The sequence below is a fragment of the Uranotaenia lowii genome, chromosome 2, assembly GCF_029784155.1.
Source record: "Uranotaenia lowii strain MFRU-FL chromosome 2, ASM2978415v1, whole genome shotgun sequence".
Lineage (NCBI taxonomy): Eukaryota > Metazoa > Arthropoda > Insecta > Diptera > Culicidae > Uranotaenia > Uranotaenia lowii.
In genome coordinates, this window is record NC_073692.1 from 301,731,755 (window position 1) to 301,749,285 (window position 17,531).

The window sequence follows — 17,531 nt, forward strand, 5'->3', positions numbered from 1 at the left end:
CCCTTTCCTCCCAAATTAGAACCAAAGCTAAGGTTGATGTCATAGTGAGGCGACTAGCATCGCTTTGCGTTCTACGTTCCAATAAGAAAGCAACGCAATGCATTGGTATGTCATACTGGCGCACCATGTCGCTTTGAAATTCTCTACAAATCATCACTTCTCGCCAGCATCGATAGAAAAAATCACTTCGATATAAAAAACAATTTACGAACACGCCGTAAATGAGAGCAGGTATGTCGCGTGAACGTGTTGCACATCAACGCGCTACTTGTCGCCTCAGCATGACATCAGTTGCCGCAACTATGGCCGATGACATAGTGAGTGCGATGCGATGCGAATCAGCGGAAAATTTACGGACGCAGCCTACGCGAACTCGAGCGGCGGAACAAATTGACATCTGCTTCGCCGCGTTGAGTATGTCAGGTTTAAGCGATTCACATACATTTTCATCAAATGTGGTTCACCGCATTGAATCGCATTCACCGCATCGCCTCGCATCGTATTCACTATGTCATCGGCCTATTACGGCTCCTCCCTCTACTAACATGATTAAAAAGTGATCCACTCGGCAATATGAATCTTTATAAGAAAAATGCCTGAATAAACAAACCTGATTAAAAGAAATCATTAATCTAAAAATAATTACTGTTAGGTACTTACTTTCCGGTAGCTTCCGTTTTCGGGTTTTCACTGACCGACTTTCGGATCGTTTCCAAGAACATCGTAAAAAGAACGTCATTCACACACACGTAACTTAAACACTCAACGCACCTCGCGCAAAACGTCGGAGGAAATATACCCGCCGAAATTTCCGGAATCTTCTCACGGAACGGTCCCGTTTTCCTTGATACCAAACTTTTTCGAAGTCGCTTCACGAGTTAATTTTTAACGAAATTACACCCGCACACGTTGAACCTTTGACGAACGCTGGAACTGCGGATAAAACCGAAAAAAAAAACCGTTAAAACGATTTTAGAACACGTGCGTATTAGGGTTACCATCCGGTCAAGAAATGTGTAAGATGGTGTTTCAAATATCATTTTCTAAAATAATTATCGAGAAAACAATAGTAAATCGCTCAAGAGCAAACATTACAATTTATGATCCAGTTCTTTAACAGTTTTCGTTATGGGTTTCTAACGTGCGTCTTTAGTATGAATTTTGTGCTAAATAAACGATTGTCTTTATTCTGGCTCACAGCCTTCAGTGGAGGTTTAACAGTTCGGTTGTTTGTCGTACATAGATCCTCATCCATGTGATTTAATAGTTATAAGTAATTTTTAGAAGTTAACATTTGAATCTTCCCAGAATATATTATATATAAGGGCCGGAACATTATACATTTAAAGTATGTTCAACTTGTTTAATGAGAGTATGTGGCTCTGTTGAATTATGATATGTCATTGTATCACGTTTAAACAAAAATACGACCAAAAACAAGATAGTAGAAAACAAAAATTATGAATTAAACAGTGGAGGTGTTACGTGTTTTTGCTTATTGAAATGACTTTTAATAAAAATCTACAGGATTGCGACAAATAAGTGTGGATCTGATGAATACAATATTTTCTTCATGTTCAAGATAAGACATCAAGAATTTCAAATTTTGAAAAGTTATGAGAATATATTTGTCGTAAATAAAATCTTTCTTAACTTAAATTTACTTCAATCGTCATCATCAATCGGTCTCAGCATAGTGTTGCCTTTCATTCGTTTGATGTTCAGGGGTAGAATACTGGGACCGGCGCCTCTGCGGTTGTCGAACTTCCGCTTCATGGTCCCCACAACACTGCTGTAGAACTCGGCCATCTCCTCGTCGGGCACGTCCGTTCGCATCTTTTGCCGTTCCGCCGCCTCGGCGCGCTGCTTCTCAATTAGCTGAGCCATGTCCTGATTTTTCTCCAACTCTATTAGCCGTTCTATTTCTGGGTTCATTCCTCCGTAGCTTACCCTGCCCTCGATTAAATCCTCGCAAGGTACATAGCTGGTCTCAATTATATACTTTGAGGATTCGTGCAACATCTTATCAGTAATTTCGTTCTTATAAAGCGCCCTAAAATATGGAAACATTAAGTTAGCAAAATGTTCTCTGTAAGACAACGTAAATATTTTTCGAAAACTTACCTGCCTTCTTCGTCATCTTTCTCCTTTTCTAGTTTTTCTCGAGTTCTGGACATAAACTTCATCTCCAAAATACCCTTGGATAACTTTACTTTATTCATTTTATTACTCATTTTGTATTATTTCTGAAGATCAAGTTGAAGATTGAAATTTCAGCAAAAAATTTAATCTATAAATCAACTCACGCAGCATGCTGCGTGTTCAACAAAAACAAAACAAATTTCGTGCTGTGAGCTTTATGTTCTAAAATAACACTGAAAATATTCGACACCTTAAAATGGGAATAACAATTTAATCGATTAGTTTTTGCGGAGTATGTTGTTCTACACAGCAAAAAATTTCTAAAAGTATATTGCGGAAATTGCACCAATTTAGACTCCTGTGCAAATAATTTCCACGCAGAAATATTTTCGCACTGACGCACACATAGACAATCTGTGTCAGTTTTTCAAATCAGCCGTTGCTCGCTTCTGATTTTCGAATCACATTTTCAAACGGCATAATCGTTATTGTTTTGGCGAAAATTATTAGAACCAAGGAGTTTAATAACGAAAATTGACCGATCAACAAATGAAAAGAAACGAACAAAAAACAGAATGCATTCTGTACATTCGGGTACAAGAATGTAAGTGGAACAAATAAATCATGCATTTCGGGCGTTTTTCGAATTACTGAAAAATTATGGATTCACTGACAATTTTTACTGACACACCACCCGAATGGAAAAACATTGTGAAAAAACTATGAATTTCATTTTCACATTACCATGGATTTTATGGTTGACACTATTAATACCATGGTACAAAAAACGATGAATGCATTGTAAAATTCATCGTTTTTGACAGTGAAATTCATGGTTTAGACCAAAATTACCATGAAAAAAGGGGGTTGTTAAGCAACTTAACCATGAAAAAATCAACTTTTTTCCATGCATTTCAAAACACAAAACTATCAAGTTCATGGTTATTACAGCTTCCAGTTTTCCTCAAGGAAACTGTGAAATTCAAAGTTTTTCAATGAATTTTCATGGTTTTGAGGAAGATTAAATTCAATGTTATTTCGTGATCTTATTATAAAATTATCGTGTACAATTTTCGTTTATATAATCTTTATTGAACTAAACATATTCATATTTTTTGTAATAATTATATACACTTAAACACCTCGAGAATGCTGCCGTCTTTTAGTTGACCACCAGCTGGAATGTTCGGAAACTCGCATTACGGGAGAGCTAAATGATTTTTCTTTCCACTTCTTCACAGTCCGGGGGAAGGGATTATATCGCTGAAATTGATAATAAAAATAGATTTTAAAATTATATTTTTTTCCATGCGTCGATAAAACTCACCATTTTGATCATATCCAAACACTTGACGCTAATTTTTGTCAAAAAATCATCGAATAATGTTGATACCGACCGAAATTTTGGTAAGCAAAACAAAATAGCCGCGCTGGCTGTCAAACCCCTACACGAAAAATTGGAGATGTGTAAATTTTTGTACTAAAGGCTAGGATGTACTTTTTACCATGAAGTACATGATCACTTTCGAATTCATTGAAAAATGAATGTAATACCATGGTTCCTCCCGCATACATCAGTATTATACAGTGACTATTCCCATTATCTTCTTCCCACGACACCCAAAAGATTACTTCTATAGTTTTGGATTATTAATGTAGGATAAGGCTTATCATTTTTCTTTGAAATGGAATCGTTTGGACGCACTGTACGATACAGTGAACGGGTCGTTAAGTAGAGTAACCATTCAATTTTTTTGCTTTTTTTTACTCGCTCTGAGCGAGTTGTATCATACGTGGAATCTTCCCTCTATGATTTTCGTATAAAAAAAAGAACGATACAACATATGGTGTAGTTTTGATAAAATTATTAAAATAAAAATGATTGAAATAAAAATATGTATTGCTGTTTCCGATTCGTGTGATATTTTATTTATTCAAAGTTTTTATTCACTCTTACAATTTTTACAATGTCTTTCCAAACGTTCGAAAGCGAGCTTTTTGCATTTCTTCTTTTAATTTCCCTTATCCTTAAATTTAGATTATTCTTACATACAAAGTTCTTATTGATTCTGTATAAATTTGTAAAAGTGCCCAAGAGTTAAGAAAAATAACGCGCCTCAAAGTTGAAGGAGTGCTCGATTAAACAATTTAAATCCAAGCAAGTTAAAAATCAGTTCAAAAAGAATTAAAAAAAGGAATTTTTACTACATTTTTAAGAAATGGAGAATCTTTTAAATATGCTTATCTAGCTTAATGGTTGAAATTGGCACTTGCATCTCTTCTTATCCTTATTTGGGGCTTTTTCTCTCCAGACACTTTTATCCTTAATTTATTGCTGGATGTATTTTTTTGTCAATTGCTCTGGAAGGTGTGAAAACAGCATCAGTTTTCGGAATCCGTGCGTTCGGAATCTGGAAGAAAGAAAAGCACGAATAAAATATTTATTATCGATATTGTCAATCGAATTTCAACTAAGGCCGATGACATAGTGAGAGCGATGCGATGCGAATTAGCGAACGCAGCCAATGCGAACTCGAGCGGCGGAACAAATTGTCATCTGCTTCGCCGCGTTGAGTATGTCAGGTTTAAGCGATTCACATACATTTTCATCAAATGTGGTTCGCCGCATTGGATCGCATTCGCCAGTTCGCGTCGCATCGTACTCACTATGTCATCGGCCTAAAATATCTATCGTTGTTACATAAACCTTGTGTCACTATGTATCGTATGTTTAAAACCAGTTGTGAAACATAATTGATAAAAACTATTAATTAGAACAAATATATTGCCATGGTATTTTGTACCAATTAGATTCGTCCTCATTACTACTAATGAGCCTTATGAGTTATTTTGGTCAAGTAAAATTCACATAATTTTTTTTTTTTTTTTTAATTTAACTAAATTTTATTAGGCCCATTACTTAATACAAAGTTTTTCTGGCCGAGGGTCTGTTTGATTAAATCTATTTCTTAAATCTAACGTTGGGTTTTTTGGGAATAGGAAAGGGGAAAGGGTTGGGTTTGTTTGGGAGCTTCTTATCATGCGAGCCAGTGGACGAGGTGCACTGCTTCGCATAAGTGAAGATGGGGGTATCTTTGTTTTTGCTCTTTTCACAAATCACTTCCATTTCTGGATCGGAGGAAGAGCAGCTTTTCAATTGTAGATCATTCTTTTTCTTTGGAGGGGAATCCGTCTGCACGATTGTGCTGGGTTGTTCGGTTGGTGCTGGTGAGTTCGGACTTTGGTGGCTTCTTTTGGTGTTTAAGTTGAGTTGATGATGCTGTTCGACGTCGTTCGGTTTGGTGGTTGAAGACTGCGGTTTTGGTTTGCTATACGATGTATGTGGTTGAGATTTGGCAACGTTTGCGTAGCTTGTGTGGTAAATGCTAGCGGTGGAAGAAATTTGTTTTCGTGCTTGGGTTAGCGAGATGTTTCGATCGGTGGATAGTTTCAGAGAGGCTGCTTCATTTTTCCAAATCGGGCAATTTCGGTCAACCGGGCTGTGATTCCCTTTACAACTCAAACAATTCGGGTCACTACGGCAATTTGTGCTGTCATGCTCTCCGGAACATTTGATGCATGCGATTTGGTTCGTACACTTGGCCTTGGTGTGGCCATATTGCAGACATTTTCGGCAAAGCATAGGCAACGAGTAGTAGATTCGGGTTTTTAAGCGAAGAAGACCGAAATCAACATATTCGGGAACGACGGTGCTGTTCACAGTCAAGATAAATGTTGAAGTTCCTACGATTCCGCTTGGTGTTTTCTTAGTTATTCGCTGAACATTTGTAATATTCTGAGTAGCAAGCTCAGCGAGGAGCTCCTCGTTTTTCATATCCCCAACTTCGTTGCATGTAACCACAAACTTTCTGGTATTTAAATTCGGGTGATAACCAATTTCTATTTTAGTTCCATCGATTAAACTGTTCAGTTGTTCAAGTTTCTTGACTTGCTCTTCGTTCCGCACTTTCAAAACGTACCACTGTTTTTTTATATCGTAGTACCCACTATCAATTCTCCCAACATGGCTCTCAATTGACTTCGCAATCGTAAATGGGTTCTTGGGGAGACTTTGACCATCTGCCCCTCGAAGAAACAAGAAATGTAATCGTCCATAAAGATTATTACGGTCCATCCAAATAGGAATCGTCCTATTCGGATGTTCACCCGGGGATGGGCTCATGGCCACGCACTTTATCGTTCTACCGCACCAAAATTTTACACTAGCCTTTAGACACGAGAAAAGAAAAATCAACCGATCTCGATCGAGGCTGAGAGAGAACTGAGATTCACATAATTGTTTTTGTTCAAATCAAAACTAATTTTAACTATTCTACAGCTTTTAATGATGATTCCATCATTTGTGTAATTCAAAGACTATTTCCATCAGTCAGTTCAGGAAGAATTGAATTAAACAGAAATACATTAAAAATTAATAAGATTAATTATTTCGATGAACCTTATATATGGGCTTCTAGAGATTAAAAAAGATCGCTTACCACGCTCACGATGAACATTATGCTGGTCCTAGTTTCCTTTCTTCGAAGTTAGAGGCTTCAAAAGTTTGCAATCACACGATCTAAAAAATTATCGACAAAGATTAACGAAAAACTCTAGATTCCGGTATTGAAGTGATTTAACTTTTTTTTTTCAATTTCAGTCTGCGATACAATTGAATTTAAATGATTCATAATCGATTCTCCGATTTCCGAATAAAATTTCCTATTTCATTTTAAAATTTAGATTTGATATTCACGTTAAAAATTGAAAATTTCATTTCGAATTTGATTAGAATTCCGATTCACAACTTCATATAAAAGAATAAAACTAATTTTTACCTTTTTGGGTGTTCGAATACCGATTTTTTTTGGTGTTTACAACATCCGCTAAGGGTGAAACCAGGAGACAACATGCAGCACCAGGTTCCTTGTAAGATGAACTGCTCCTGCAACGTCGTATCTGGTAAGAACGGTACATGTTGTAATTGGGGAAGTGCTCGCTGGAAGGTTTGGAATTTCAGCTCGATGTGGGGACGATTGTTCCACGTTACTTCTGCAGTGCTGTTGCTGTTACTCTCCAAGCTTTTCAATCGGCTTAAGCGTATTTCAGCTTCCATGATTCCAACTGATGAGGGTTAAGCGATGTTCTCCTTCTTCTAAATAGGAGGCTGAAGATCCGGATGAATTTTTTCTGTCGCCTTTCCGCTATTTGTGCTCCTACCTGCCCCGCCTTTCGCCACTTCCTGAAAAATAGAATTAGTTTTGATTGAGCTCAATTTAAGCTGAAAGCAATAAATAATAAAACACTCACCACCAGAATCAGCGTCATCGTTTCCCGTTAAGAAAATTCTGCACTTTGTGGTCTAATTCTTGGCTTTATATAATTTTCCAGCTAGAAAACTATCGCGATCGCAATTCTCACCGATGTGGAGTCAGCCATTTTTTACTTTTGTTTTCGAATGATGCAATCCCAGTAAAGACACAAACTGATTCCGCACGAATCCAGTTTAGATCACAAACTGTATCGTCCAGCAAAAGTTATATTATCATTTCTAGCGGTGACGCACCAAGAATCGAAATTTGGTGAAAAAGTAGATTATTTAAGGACGATAAAACGGATCATCACTATTATGGTAATCAGTACTGAATGATATTGACGATTCGATATATAGTATTTCCCGCATAATCAAATATCATACACGTTATCATTGATATTATTCTATTCTGATTACACAAATAGTGATCATTCGAGTAATCTTTCCTAAATCTTTAAAATTTGGCTAACTTTGATATTTTTCATGCGTCTTCGCTTGAAATGATAAAAAAATATTTTTGAAAGATACGAGTAATAATTCTTGAAACCAAACTCCAAATGCATCTGAGTGTGTCTTCACTGTCAACCTTAAAAAAAAAATGGCGTGCAACTTTAGTATTGTGGACCGTTCGTTTCCGGAAAACCCTTCTAGTTTGGCCGGGAAAGCCATAAATGGCCGTAACAACACTGAAGAATAAGCGTACCGAGGCCCACCGCAACCCATGCGATGAAGGTAAGTGCTAAAGTTTTATTGTTTTGATAATATACCTATTAGTTTTTTCAACTCTTCGACAGCTCCCCAAAGAACAGCAGATAAGGGGATTTGTCGACAAATTCCACCATCCGGCTGCGGACAAAAATTGGAGCTGTTCCAGTGCCAAACACACTATACGACTGCGTGGAAGTGGCATAAACTGTGATTACTGCAGCTGTGATCAGGGGAAATTTCATTGTGTTGAATAAAAAACTCCATGGTGGTACCGGGGATGGCATCGGTAGAGTATTCCAAAACGACAAACAATTGATACGCATTCTCGCACTCAAAGAAGTGCAGAAAAATTTCCCGTATTGGATGCCTTCCTGTGAATTATGCGTCGTATAAACTGATAAAACGAAGGCTTCCACAGTTATGAATGGAACGGATTCGACATTTGGTGGGTGAGTTATTCGAATTTGTTTTTTTTATTGCGCTCATTACACTCCTAATACTTATGTTCTGTACATCCGACAGAAAAAAATGACTGCCTAACGAACCGTCATCGCTGGAACTTGACTGTCAGAATAAAGTACGGGATGGAGCACGATCTGGTCAAGACAATTTATTAATAAATTATCAACGCAAGGTGCCCCTGCTCCGGATGCATCCAGAGAAACAGCAGGATCAAGGGAGTTCTCACAGAAGTGAGCCAAACTGAAAATGAGCGATAAGGACACAGCTCTACTTTTGTAAACAAAGTAGCACCACCCTGAAGTATGCCGTTTCCAGTTCACTGGTACTATGGTAGTTTCTTCGAAAGCCGTAAAATGTTTAATTGTGAGACGATTCACTGCATGTTCTATGATCAGTGCGGTTGATGATAAAATGAAACTACCGCTGCTAGGAGCATGCTTTACGGCACTATAATTTCACAAGTAAGGAATTGTAATTGCACCTAGTGGTCTATAAATTTTCAATTTTTATAAGATATTTTGTGTTTATTTAAGGTTGCTGGATCGACGAAATATATTCCGAATCGCTGATTAGTTGAATGTGAAGCAACAGAAAAAAATCAACGGAGACTGTAGTTTCGAATTTACGATAGGTTTTCCGGTTTCAAGATTTCGAATGGCAATGTTCCAGATGTGGCTACAAAGCGTTTTTTATGTGCATCCTTTAAGGAAACTCAAAAAAGCGAACAAATTGATTAGACACGATTCGTGTTTCGAATTTCGACAAAAATAGGTCTCTGATGTTGCCACCAAAACAAAACTACCAAAATCGATGCTTTGCCCCATCTTTTGGCATAACTCAAAACCTTTGCGAGCCATCAGCAATCAACTTCAATCTCGTTTCTAATCTACTGTTTACGGAAGGCGCCACTACGCTAATGTAGTCTTCGAAAAGGAACATGTGGACCAATTCGAGATGCATCTAAGAAGCTGCAGAACCGTAGAATATTAAAGGATTCATGAAAAGGTATTTATGAATGTATTTCTTAAAAATAATCATGAATTTTATCCATTTTTTATCCACCAGAATTTAATTTCTATTTCAAAGAGAAGAATTCTTTATAAAAAGTTTGAAACATTTTCTTCCTAAAAATTTATCTCTTTAATGAATTTAGGAATATACCAATTCAGATAGAATTTTAGTATGTAGGATAGGAATCTAGATACGATTTTAGAGTACAAAAATGTAGTAATCAACAATAGGAATGACTTATCATGAAAGACTTCGATATCAGTTTTTCTTGAAGTAAACAGCATTGTGTATCCCAGATGTCTCATTTCAATTCCGAAATTACTTTTGTTCTGTTCTACAGTCGAATTCGACTTTTTAAATATTTTTGTCAAACTTATATATTTCTTCTAAATCTTTCACAGGTAAAGTATCCTGGACATGACAACAATGACAAGACAACAAAATGTTGATTGATGCAGGAAACGGAAAGTGATAATAAAACTGAAAATTGAAGAAAAAAAATTGATAATCATGGATATCTATAAGGTTCAAGCTAGGTCAGCAAAAAGTTTGTGTCTATTTAGACGTAGGTATCGGCTGTGGTATCAGTACGGTTTAGGGAAGTAAAATGAACGAAAAAAGAACACGCATTATTAGGCATTTTGTTTGTACCCAACGATAAGGCAGAATTATCTTTTTTATTTATGTTTTGTAAAACTAATCGAACTTATAAAATGTTATAGGTACTTATGTTTATATTAGTATGTATTCTATAAATAATATGATATGTAATTATCCAATACCATGTAGTTTAAGAAATAAAATAATTGTAAACCAATTATAACACTAATCGATTTCTTTTTTCCTGTAAATCTTAAAAAGATCTTTGGAAGATACAGTTTATCGTGTAAATAGATAGAAATGGACGATATGACAACGATTACATCTATAGTTTTGCTTAAGGTTCTTGAAAAATCTCTAGAAAAAGGCAAAAAAAATGAATGGTTACTCTACTTAACGACCCGTTCGTTGTATCGTTTAGTGCGTCCAAACGATTCCATTGCATGGAAAAAAGACTACCTTAATCGTACATCAATAATCCAAAACGATAAAGCTAATCTTTAGTGTGTCTTAGGAAAAAGATAATGGAAATCGTTATTGTATAATGCTGATGTATGCGGGTTGATTATGCGGGCTGCTATTCGGTGCAACACTTTCGGGTGGTGAAAACAAATACGGTATTAATTTTGAGTTAAAAAAAAGGAGCGTGCGTCGTAGAAAATTTGATCCAGTGTATGAAATATTTCAAATTGTTTGTTTGTTTGTTATTGTTTATTCGGACGCTTCGCGACTCAAACAAAAAAGCTGTCAGTTACTTTTTGAGCTGCTTTGTCGTAGGTCGGTTAAATATTATTTATTTGCTGCAGCCACTATTTGTGCCCAAAATTTAAAAATACCAGAGTAAAATATTATGCCCAATTAAGTGCTATTAAGTTCAGTTAAAGTGTCACGAAAATGTTCAGCTTTGGTAAAAAACCGGAGCCACCGAAGAGGGCCCCAAAGAAACGAGATCCGTCGGAGGTTGGTATAGATTTTTTTTCTCGCTTCAGAGTAAAGTAAAGGATTAGTCATCATTGTTTCGTTTTGACTGGCTGGATTTCATGTTAACACACTTCGTTTTTTCCTATGCGTTTCTCAGTATGGAATGTTCGGATTGGGAGATGATATGTCCGGGATTGGAGATGATGAGGATGATGATGACGATGACGATGGAGATTTGGAGGCAGAACTTGCTGCTATTACTGCTGGGATTGGTGGCAAAGCGAGACCAAAACCAAAACCTAAAGGTGGAGTTGTGGCTCCGGAGGCGTTAGATGCCATGGTAGCTGCAAGTTTGAGGGATGTTGGCAGCGATGACGAAGATTCGGATGTAGATGATAATGACTTGATGGGGGAGTTAGCGGAATTAACCGGTGGAGATGCTGTCCAGGAAGAATCTTCCGTTGAGAAAGGCTCCCCGCCAAAGAAAGCTGCGTCTGGCGGCAACAGTGTGAAGGATTTATTAAAGGCAAGAATAGAGATGTACACTACCGCCGAAGAGAACGCCAAAAAAGCCGGAGATTCTTCCAAAGCTAGAAGATTCAACCGGGGTTTGAAAACCTTAAAGGATTTGTTAAAGCAAGCTGAAGCTGGCAAGACCGTTGATGCAAATGAAATACCACCAGAAGTCAGTGTTAAAGTTGCTGGTGCAGTTGCTCCTAAACCGGAAACTCCAGCTGTTGAATCACCTACGATTACTCCTCCTGTTCCTGTAAGACGAGCTCCCGCTCCTCCACCGGTTGTTCCTGCTCCTATATTGAATCCAACCATCAGTCCCCAATCTATTGCTGAACCTTCTAAAGAGAAACCATCGCCAGTGCTAGAACCTATGATAGCTGGCCCTTCAAAGATCTCCGAGGGGAATCCAAAACTGAAAATGCTTAATGAGAGAAAAGCCCAATATAAACAAGCCGCCATAGAAGCAAAGAAATCAGGAAATAACGAAAAAGCTATCCAGTTTATTAAAATAGTCAAACAATTTGAAAACGTTATTCAAGCTCTTGAAAGTGGACAAGAAGTGGATCTCAGCAAAATGCCTCCACCTCCCTCAAATGTAGATCAGAAATCGACAGGGCCACCAGTTCCTCCTAGACCCAGCAAAGAAATAAACGAAATCCAGAAACAAGCGGAAGTGCCTTCTCCATCATTAACTATTTCTCAACAGGACGAAGCTGAACCGGAACCAGAAGAAGAATTAATTCAAGCTAGTACCGTTTTGGAAGCCCTCGAACAGCGACTGGAAAAGTTTAAATCAGTTGAAAAAGCCGCCAAGGATGAAGGAAATGCTTCCAAATCACGTCGGATCGGAAGGATTGTCAAGCAATATGCAGATGCAATTAAACTGCACAAGGCAGGAAAACCAATTCCCATCGATGAACTTCCAACTCCACCCGGGTATGGACCAATCCCAGTGGAAGGAACCGAAGGAAAGCCAAAACCCTCGGAATCGTCACCAAGACCTACTCCGAGCGCGAATGCAGTAAGTCCATCTGTTCCTGTGCCGAGTGCAGGTGAGGTTTTGATGTTAGAAAGATATAAAAATGTTAGTTAAGTCAGATTAAATTTTTAATTTGTCAAAATCAAAATCATTTTTTGTAAAGGAGTTAAACAGCCAGGGTCAATATTCCCTGCTCAGCTTAAAATCTACGTGTAGTTTGAAGGAATGTAAATAGAAATACTTATTGATAACTTTATATGCTATTACATACAAAAGAAACAACTTACTGAGAGTGTCCATATAATTTTTGCTTTTATTCTCTATTGTTAAAAAATATTTCAGTTCCCGGACCAAGTCGTGAAACAAAACCAGCTACCCAGAACGCCAAACAAATAGCAGCTCTTCTGGAACGTCAAAAAGAGTTTCGCCAAGCCGCCATGGAAGCGAAAAAGTCCGGTGAACTAGAAGATGCCAAAGAGTATCTGCGAGTATTCAAAGGCTTGGAAAAGCTTATCGAAACGGCGCGTGGAGGAATTCCAATCGATATGAGCACCATTCCCATTGCACCTGGGAAACGAAACGCTTTGGAGGACAGCTTCACCATTGTGGCCCAGGAGGATTGCACTCCGGCCGATGATGCCGATATAGACATCAATACCCGACTGGAGGAACAACTGTCAAAGCAGTTGATTATGTGCCGTAACACGAGAGATCATCACCGAGCTATGGGCGATGTAGCCGGAACGAATCGGTTCGAGAATTTGGCGCTGAGTGTCCAGAAAGATCTAGACTTTGTGCGGCTGGCACATCGGAAACGATTGCCTGTTCCAAAGTTCCATTATGAAATGAAGCAGTTCAATGTAGTGAAGTGTAATACAGATCTAACGGACAACGAGGTGGAGGTATCCATCGTCCGGGGCATAAACTATAATGTTCCGAATCCGAAAGACGTTGACACCTATGTGAAGATCGAGTTCCCTTATCCGCAGGTGAGTAATTTTTTTGTCTTTGTAAAGCGTTAGATCACAATCGATTTATAACAGATTTATTCAAAAATGAGTAATCATTATTATTCACTACGGTACACCGGGGTAAGTGTGTACGGTTTTTCGTGTAGTTCAACTTTAAAAAATCATTACAAAACCAGAAGTGGATCAATTTTGATAAAATCACGTTAAATGTGATGCAGAACATGTTACTGAAGAGATGAGCTTGATGGAAGCAAAGCGAGAAAAGTTATCACGTAAATTGTTATGAACTGTTGGTTTCTTCACTTACCCTACTTTATGGAGTAAGTGTGGACGGTAGATTTTACCTTTGATTTCTCAGGATCTTTTCAACAGTTTTGAGTTTTCTTGGTTGAATATGTTACTTTTTTTTTTGTTTCGATTATAGAAGTTTTAACATCTTTATGTCATTCGCGACTCATATCAACGATGCAGTTGGCGAACAGTAATTGAAAAACTTATCCGGTACAACTGTGATCGATGTTTACTCTTGGGCCCAAATTCACGGACATCGGCTCAGGAAGTAACTGACTTGCCAACTCGGTCCATGGCAACCGTTCTCCAATTTCTCGGACACCCCACGTTCGCCAGATCACACTCCACTTGGTCTAACCACCTCGCTCGTTGCGCCCCCGCTCGTCTTGTTCCTACCGGATTCGTAGCGAACGCCTGTTTTGCAGGACAGCCGTCCGGCATTCTCGCAACATGTCCCGCTCAGCGTATCCGGCCAGCCTTCACCACCTTCTGGATACTGGGTTCGCCGTAGAGTCGCGCGAGCTCGTGGTTCATCCTTCGCCTCCACACTTCGTTCTCCTGTACGCAGCCGAAGATGATTCTTAACACTCGTCGCTCGAATACTCCGAGTGTACGCAGGTCCTCCTCGAGCAATATCCATGTCTCGTGCCCGTAGAGAACAACCGATCAAATGAGCGTCATATACAGGTTACACTTCGTGCGAGGGCTAAGTCTTCTCGACCGCAGTTGCTTGTGGAGTCCATAGTAGGCACGACTTCCGCTGATAATTCGCCTTCGGATCTCACGGCTGGTGTCACTGTCTGCGGTCACCAGTAAGCCGAGATAGACAAAGTCTTCGACTATCTCCAGCTCGTCGCCGTCGATCGTGACCTTGTTATTACTGGACAAGCGGGCTCGGTCGGTCTCGGATCCGCAGGTCAGCATGTACTTCGTCTTGGACGTATTAATCTTCAACCCAATCCTTCCTGCTTTGCGTGTCAGTTTGCGGTAGATCTCCTCCACCGCCGCAATGTCATCGGCAAAACAGATAAGTTGACTGGATCAGTTGAAATCGTGCCCCGCATTTTGCCCACCGCTCGTCGAATAACACCTTCAAGCGCCACGTTGAACATAATGCAGGATAGACCATCACCTTGTCGAAGCCCCCTGCGCGATTCGAATGAACTCGACAATTCACCCGAAATCCGCACACAGCGCACTGCGTTTCATCCATCGTCGCCTTGATCAGTCTGATCAGCTTCCGGGAAAAGCCGTTCTCGTCCATGATTTTCCATAGCTCGTTACGGTCGATCGTGTCGTATGCGGCTTTGAAGTCGATGAATAGATGGTGCGTAGGGACTTGGTGTTCCCGGCATTGGTCAGCTGGTGCGCACTGAACCTTCCAATTGTCGGTTTGAATTCCTCCTCCTGACCGACCTGTGCATTAAAATCCTCGATGACGATCATGTTTTGGGCAACGGTCGTATTCACGCTCCAGCTGCGCGTAAAATTCGTCTTTGTCGTCACCGGTACTTCCGGGGTGAGGGCTGTGTTCGGATAGAAGAAAAACCGCTTTTTGTAGCCTGTCGTAGCCGCAGCTAAAAACTAGAAAATGTATTTATTTAGTTTAAATTACGAGAGATATTATTAAGTTTACTCACTTTAAATGGTTTTCCTTTTTAATGGTTTCTAACCGAACAGTAATGAATTGCCTTCTGCTATGCTCGCCTAAATTATAATTTATTTCAGATTAGGTAACCTGTTTTTCAAAGGGAATATCGTTTTACTTACGATTTTGTGGTGCAAATAAACCGACACACTAAACTCGCGAAAACTAACAAACTTGTTTAAAAGGTTTGATTTACTTCTAGGGGCAACGATCTGAACGCGTTGGATTTCCTACTATTAATGATTTTCTTCTGCCCCAACTTTCAACTGCCAAATCTGTCAGATTGGCAAAACTCGACAGAGCTTCGCCGCCTTCGCTTTGCAGCGTCGCCGCTCGATTCATGGTTGCCAGCGGTGCCAACAGGCTGTGCACGTTGATGATGCTAATGTTGAAGAACCGGCCCTTGATTCTCAACCGGCACATTCGTGAGTTGATCGGCCACCATCCGATCACGCGCTTTTGCATCTTTCCCATCACTATAAAAGCTGTTCAAAGCTCGTGTGTGTTGCTGCAGCTCTGGTAGATGGCACGACCATCTGGGTATGTTGCTATCAGTAAATGCAATAAAATGATTAACTGTTGGTAGTAAATTTTCAAACATGATTTACTTTTCAAATGCCAATTAAATTCCTTTTTATTCCGTCCCGATGGAATGAACACTTCGTACAGTAAATGACGTTTGGGTTGGTGGCAAAGGGGTCTGCACTTATACCCCTTCGGCTCCAAACAAAAAGTAATTTTCAGTAAGCAGCATATCAAATATGAATCTGAAATCTAAACCCAAAATCTTAACCTTAATTCTAAAACTGAATACTTAATATGAAACCTGAATCCGATATCTGAATCAGGATCTGAAATCTGAATCTGAAATCTGAATCTAAAATCTGAATCTGAAATCTGAATCTGAATCTGAAATCTGAATCTGAAATCTGAATCTGAAATCTGAAATCTGAATCTGAAATCTGAATCTGAAATCTGAAAACAGATTTTCATGCATACTGATCCTGAAATTAAATTTTGCGGATAATGATGGTTTGCTTTAGTTTTAGGTTCAGAACTAAAGCAAACAGCCAATATCCGCAAATTGGAATGAAAAAGAATAAACAATCTCTTACAAGCCCGGCGGTTTGCATTTTATTCAGTAAAATTGGACCTTCAAATGAAACTGTAGCTGCGCCTCATTCTCTTTACCTATTCATACGCGCGCTACAAAACACCCGACACCCTCTATCGTCGAGCGACGTCCGAACACCACACGCAAGCAATGCACCATATCAAAAATCCATCCCATCCTTACACGGCTCGGCTTCTTGCCTTAGGCTGCCGAACGCATCAGACGAACATTCAATTGAACGTTCAAAAGTGAACATTCAATTGAATGTTCAAACGACCCTATCTCGATAAGGTCGTTTGAACTTATCCCCGATAAATTCAAACGAACGGATCCTTCGGTTGACGTCGCCTTAAAATCAGTAGGCGAACTGTTCGCAAAGCATCGGAATGAACTTTAGAGATGCAGTCATTTGAACCAATCGTGCCACAGCGTCGTTGCGCTGCGTTCATTTACAATCAAAAGTCGGCGTGCTATGTTCGCAAGCCGACGCTTCCGAAGATGAAGTTAGTTTGATGTGGTCGGGAAAAAGTCAAACGTTGCTTACAAAATGATGCGATGCTTTGCACCTCTGCTCAAGAATGGAAAATAAGCAAAATTATTCCAATACCAAAACATGGAGGAGCACCAGAAGCAGCCGACAACCTTCGACCGATTGCACTCACCTCTTGTTTAGAAAAAATATATGAAAGGCAGATTAACAGAAGATTGCGACAGCACCTCGAAACAAAAAACCTCCTCCATCCAAATCAACATGCATTCCGAAGTGGAATGGGCACCACTAGCTACCTAAGTAAACTTAAAGATATCATCACTGAACATCGGCACGAAAAACTGCACTCTGAAATAGTTTCACT

The 17,531-nt window shown here is 39.2% G+C and overlaps 2 protein-coding genes and 2 long non-coding RNA genes across 5 annotated transcripts in view; 2 read left to right on the top strand and 2 right to left on the bottom strand.

Moving 5' to 3' along the window:
- Positions 1-1,597: 1,597 nt before the first annotated feature.
- Positions 1,598-2,350, bottom strand: LOC129748085 (M-phase phosphoprotein 6-like). Its single transcript, XM_055742562.1, has 2 exons — positions 2,125-2,350; positions 1,598-2,053 (listed from the first exon to the last, which is right to left on the bottom strand). The coding sequence occupies exons 1-2, from the start codon at positions 2,232-2,234 to the stop codon at positions 1,666-1,668; spliced, it is 498 nt and encodes a 165-aa protein (XP_055598537.1). The 5' UTR covers positions 2,235-2,350; the 3' UTR covers positions 1,598-1,665.
- A 1,720-nt stretch (positions 2,351-4,070) lies between these two features.
- LOC129748088 (uncharacterized) lies at positions 4,071-7,697 on the bottom strand. Its single transcript, XR_008737642.1, has 4 exons — positions 7,453-7,697; positions 6,981-7,384; positions 6,642-6,721; positions 4,071-4,553 (listed from the first exon to the last, which is right to left on the bottom strand). It is a non-coding gene; the product is annotated as an uncharacterized LOC129748088 (long non-coding RNA).
- A 574-nt stretch (positions 7,698-8,271) lies between these two features.
- Positions 8,272-10,255, top strand: LOC129748089 (uncharacterized). The gene is made up of 4 exons (XR_008737643.1): positions 8,272-8,613; positions 8,687-9,087; positions 9,160-9,631; positions 10,039-10,255. It is a non-coding gene; the product is annotated as an uncharacterized LOC129748089 (long non-coding RNA).
- Positions 10,256-11,004: 749 nt separating this feature from the next.
- LOC129748079 (coiled-coil and C2 domain-containing protein 1-like) overlaps positions 11,005-17,531 on the top strand; it is a 29,900-nt gene continuing 23,373 nt past the window's right edge. For both annotated transcript variants that reach the window (XM_055742552.1, XM_055742553.1), the window contains exons 1-3: positions 11,005-11,197; positions 11,316-12,726; positions 12,996-13,642. In XM_055742552.1, coding sequence (XP_055598527.1) covers positions 11,132-11,197; positions 11,316-12,726; positions 12,996-13,642 — 2,124 coding nt within the window. In that variant the 5' untranslated portion in view covers positions 11,005-11,131. The remainder of the gene's footprint in view (positions 11,198-11,315; positions 12,727-12,995; positions 13,643-17,531) is intronic.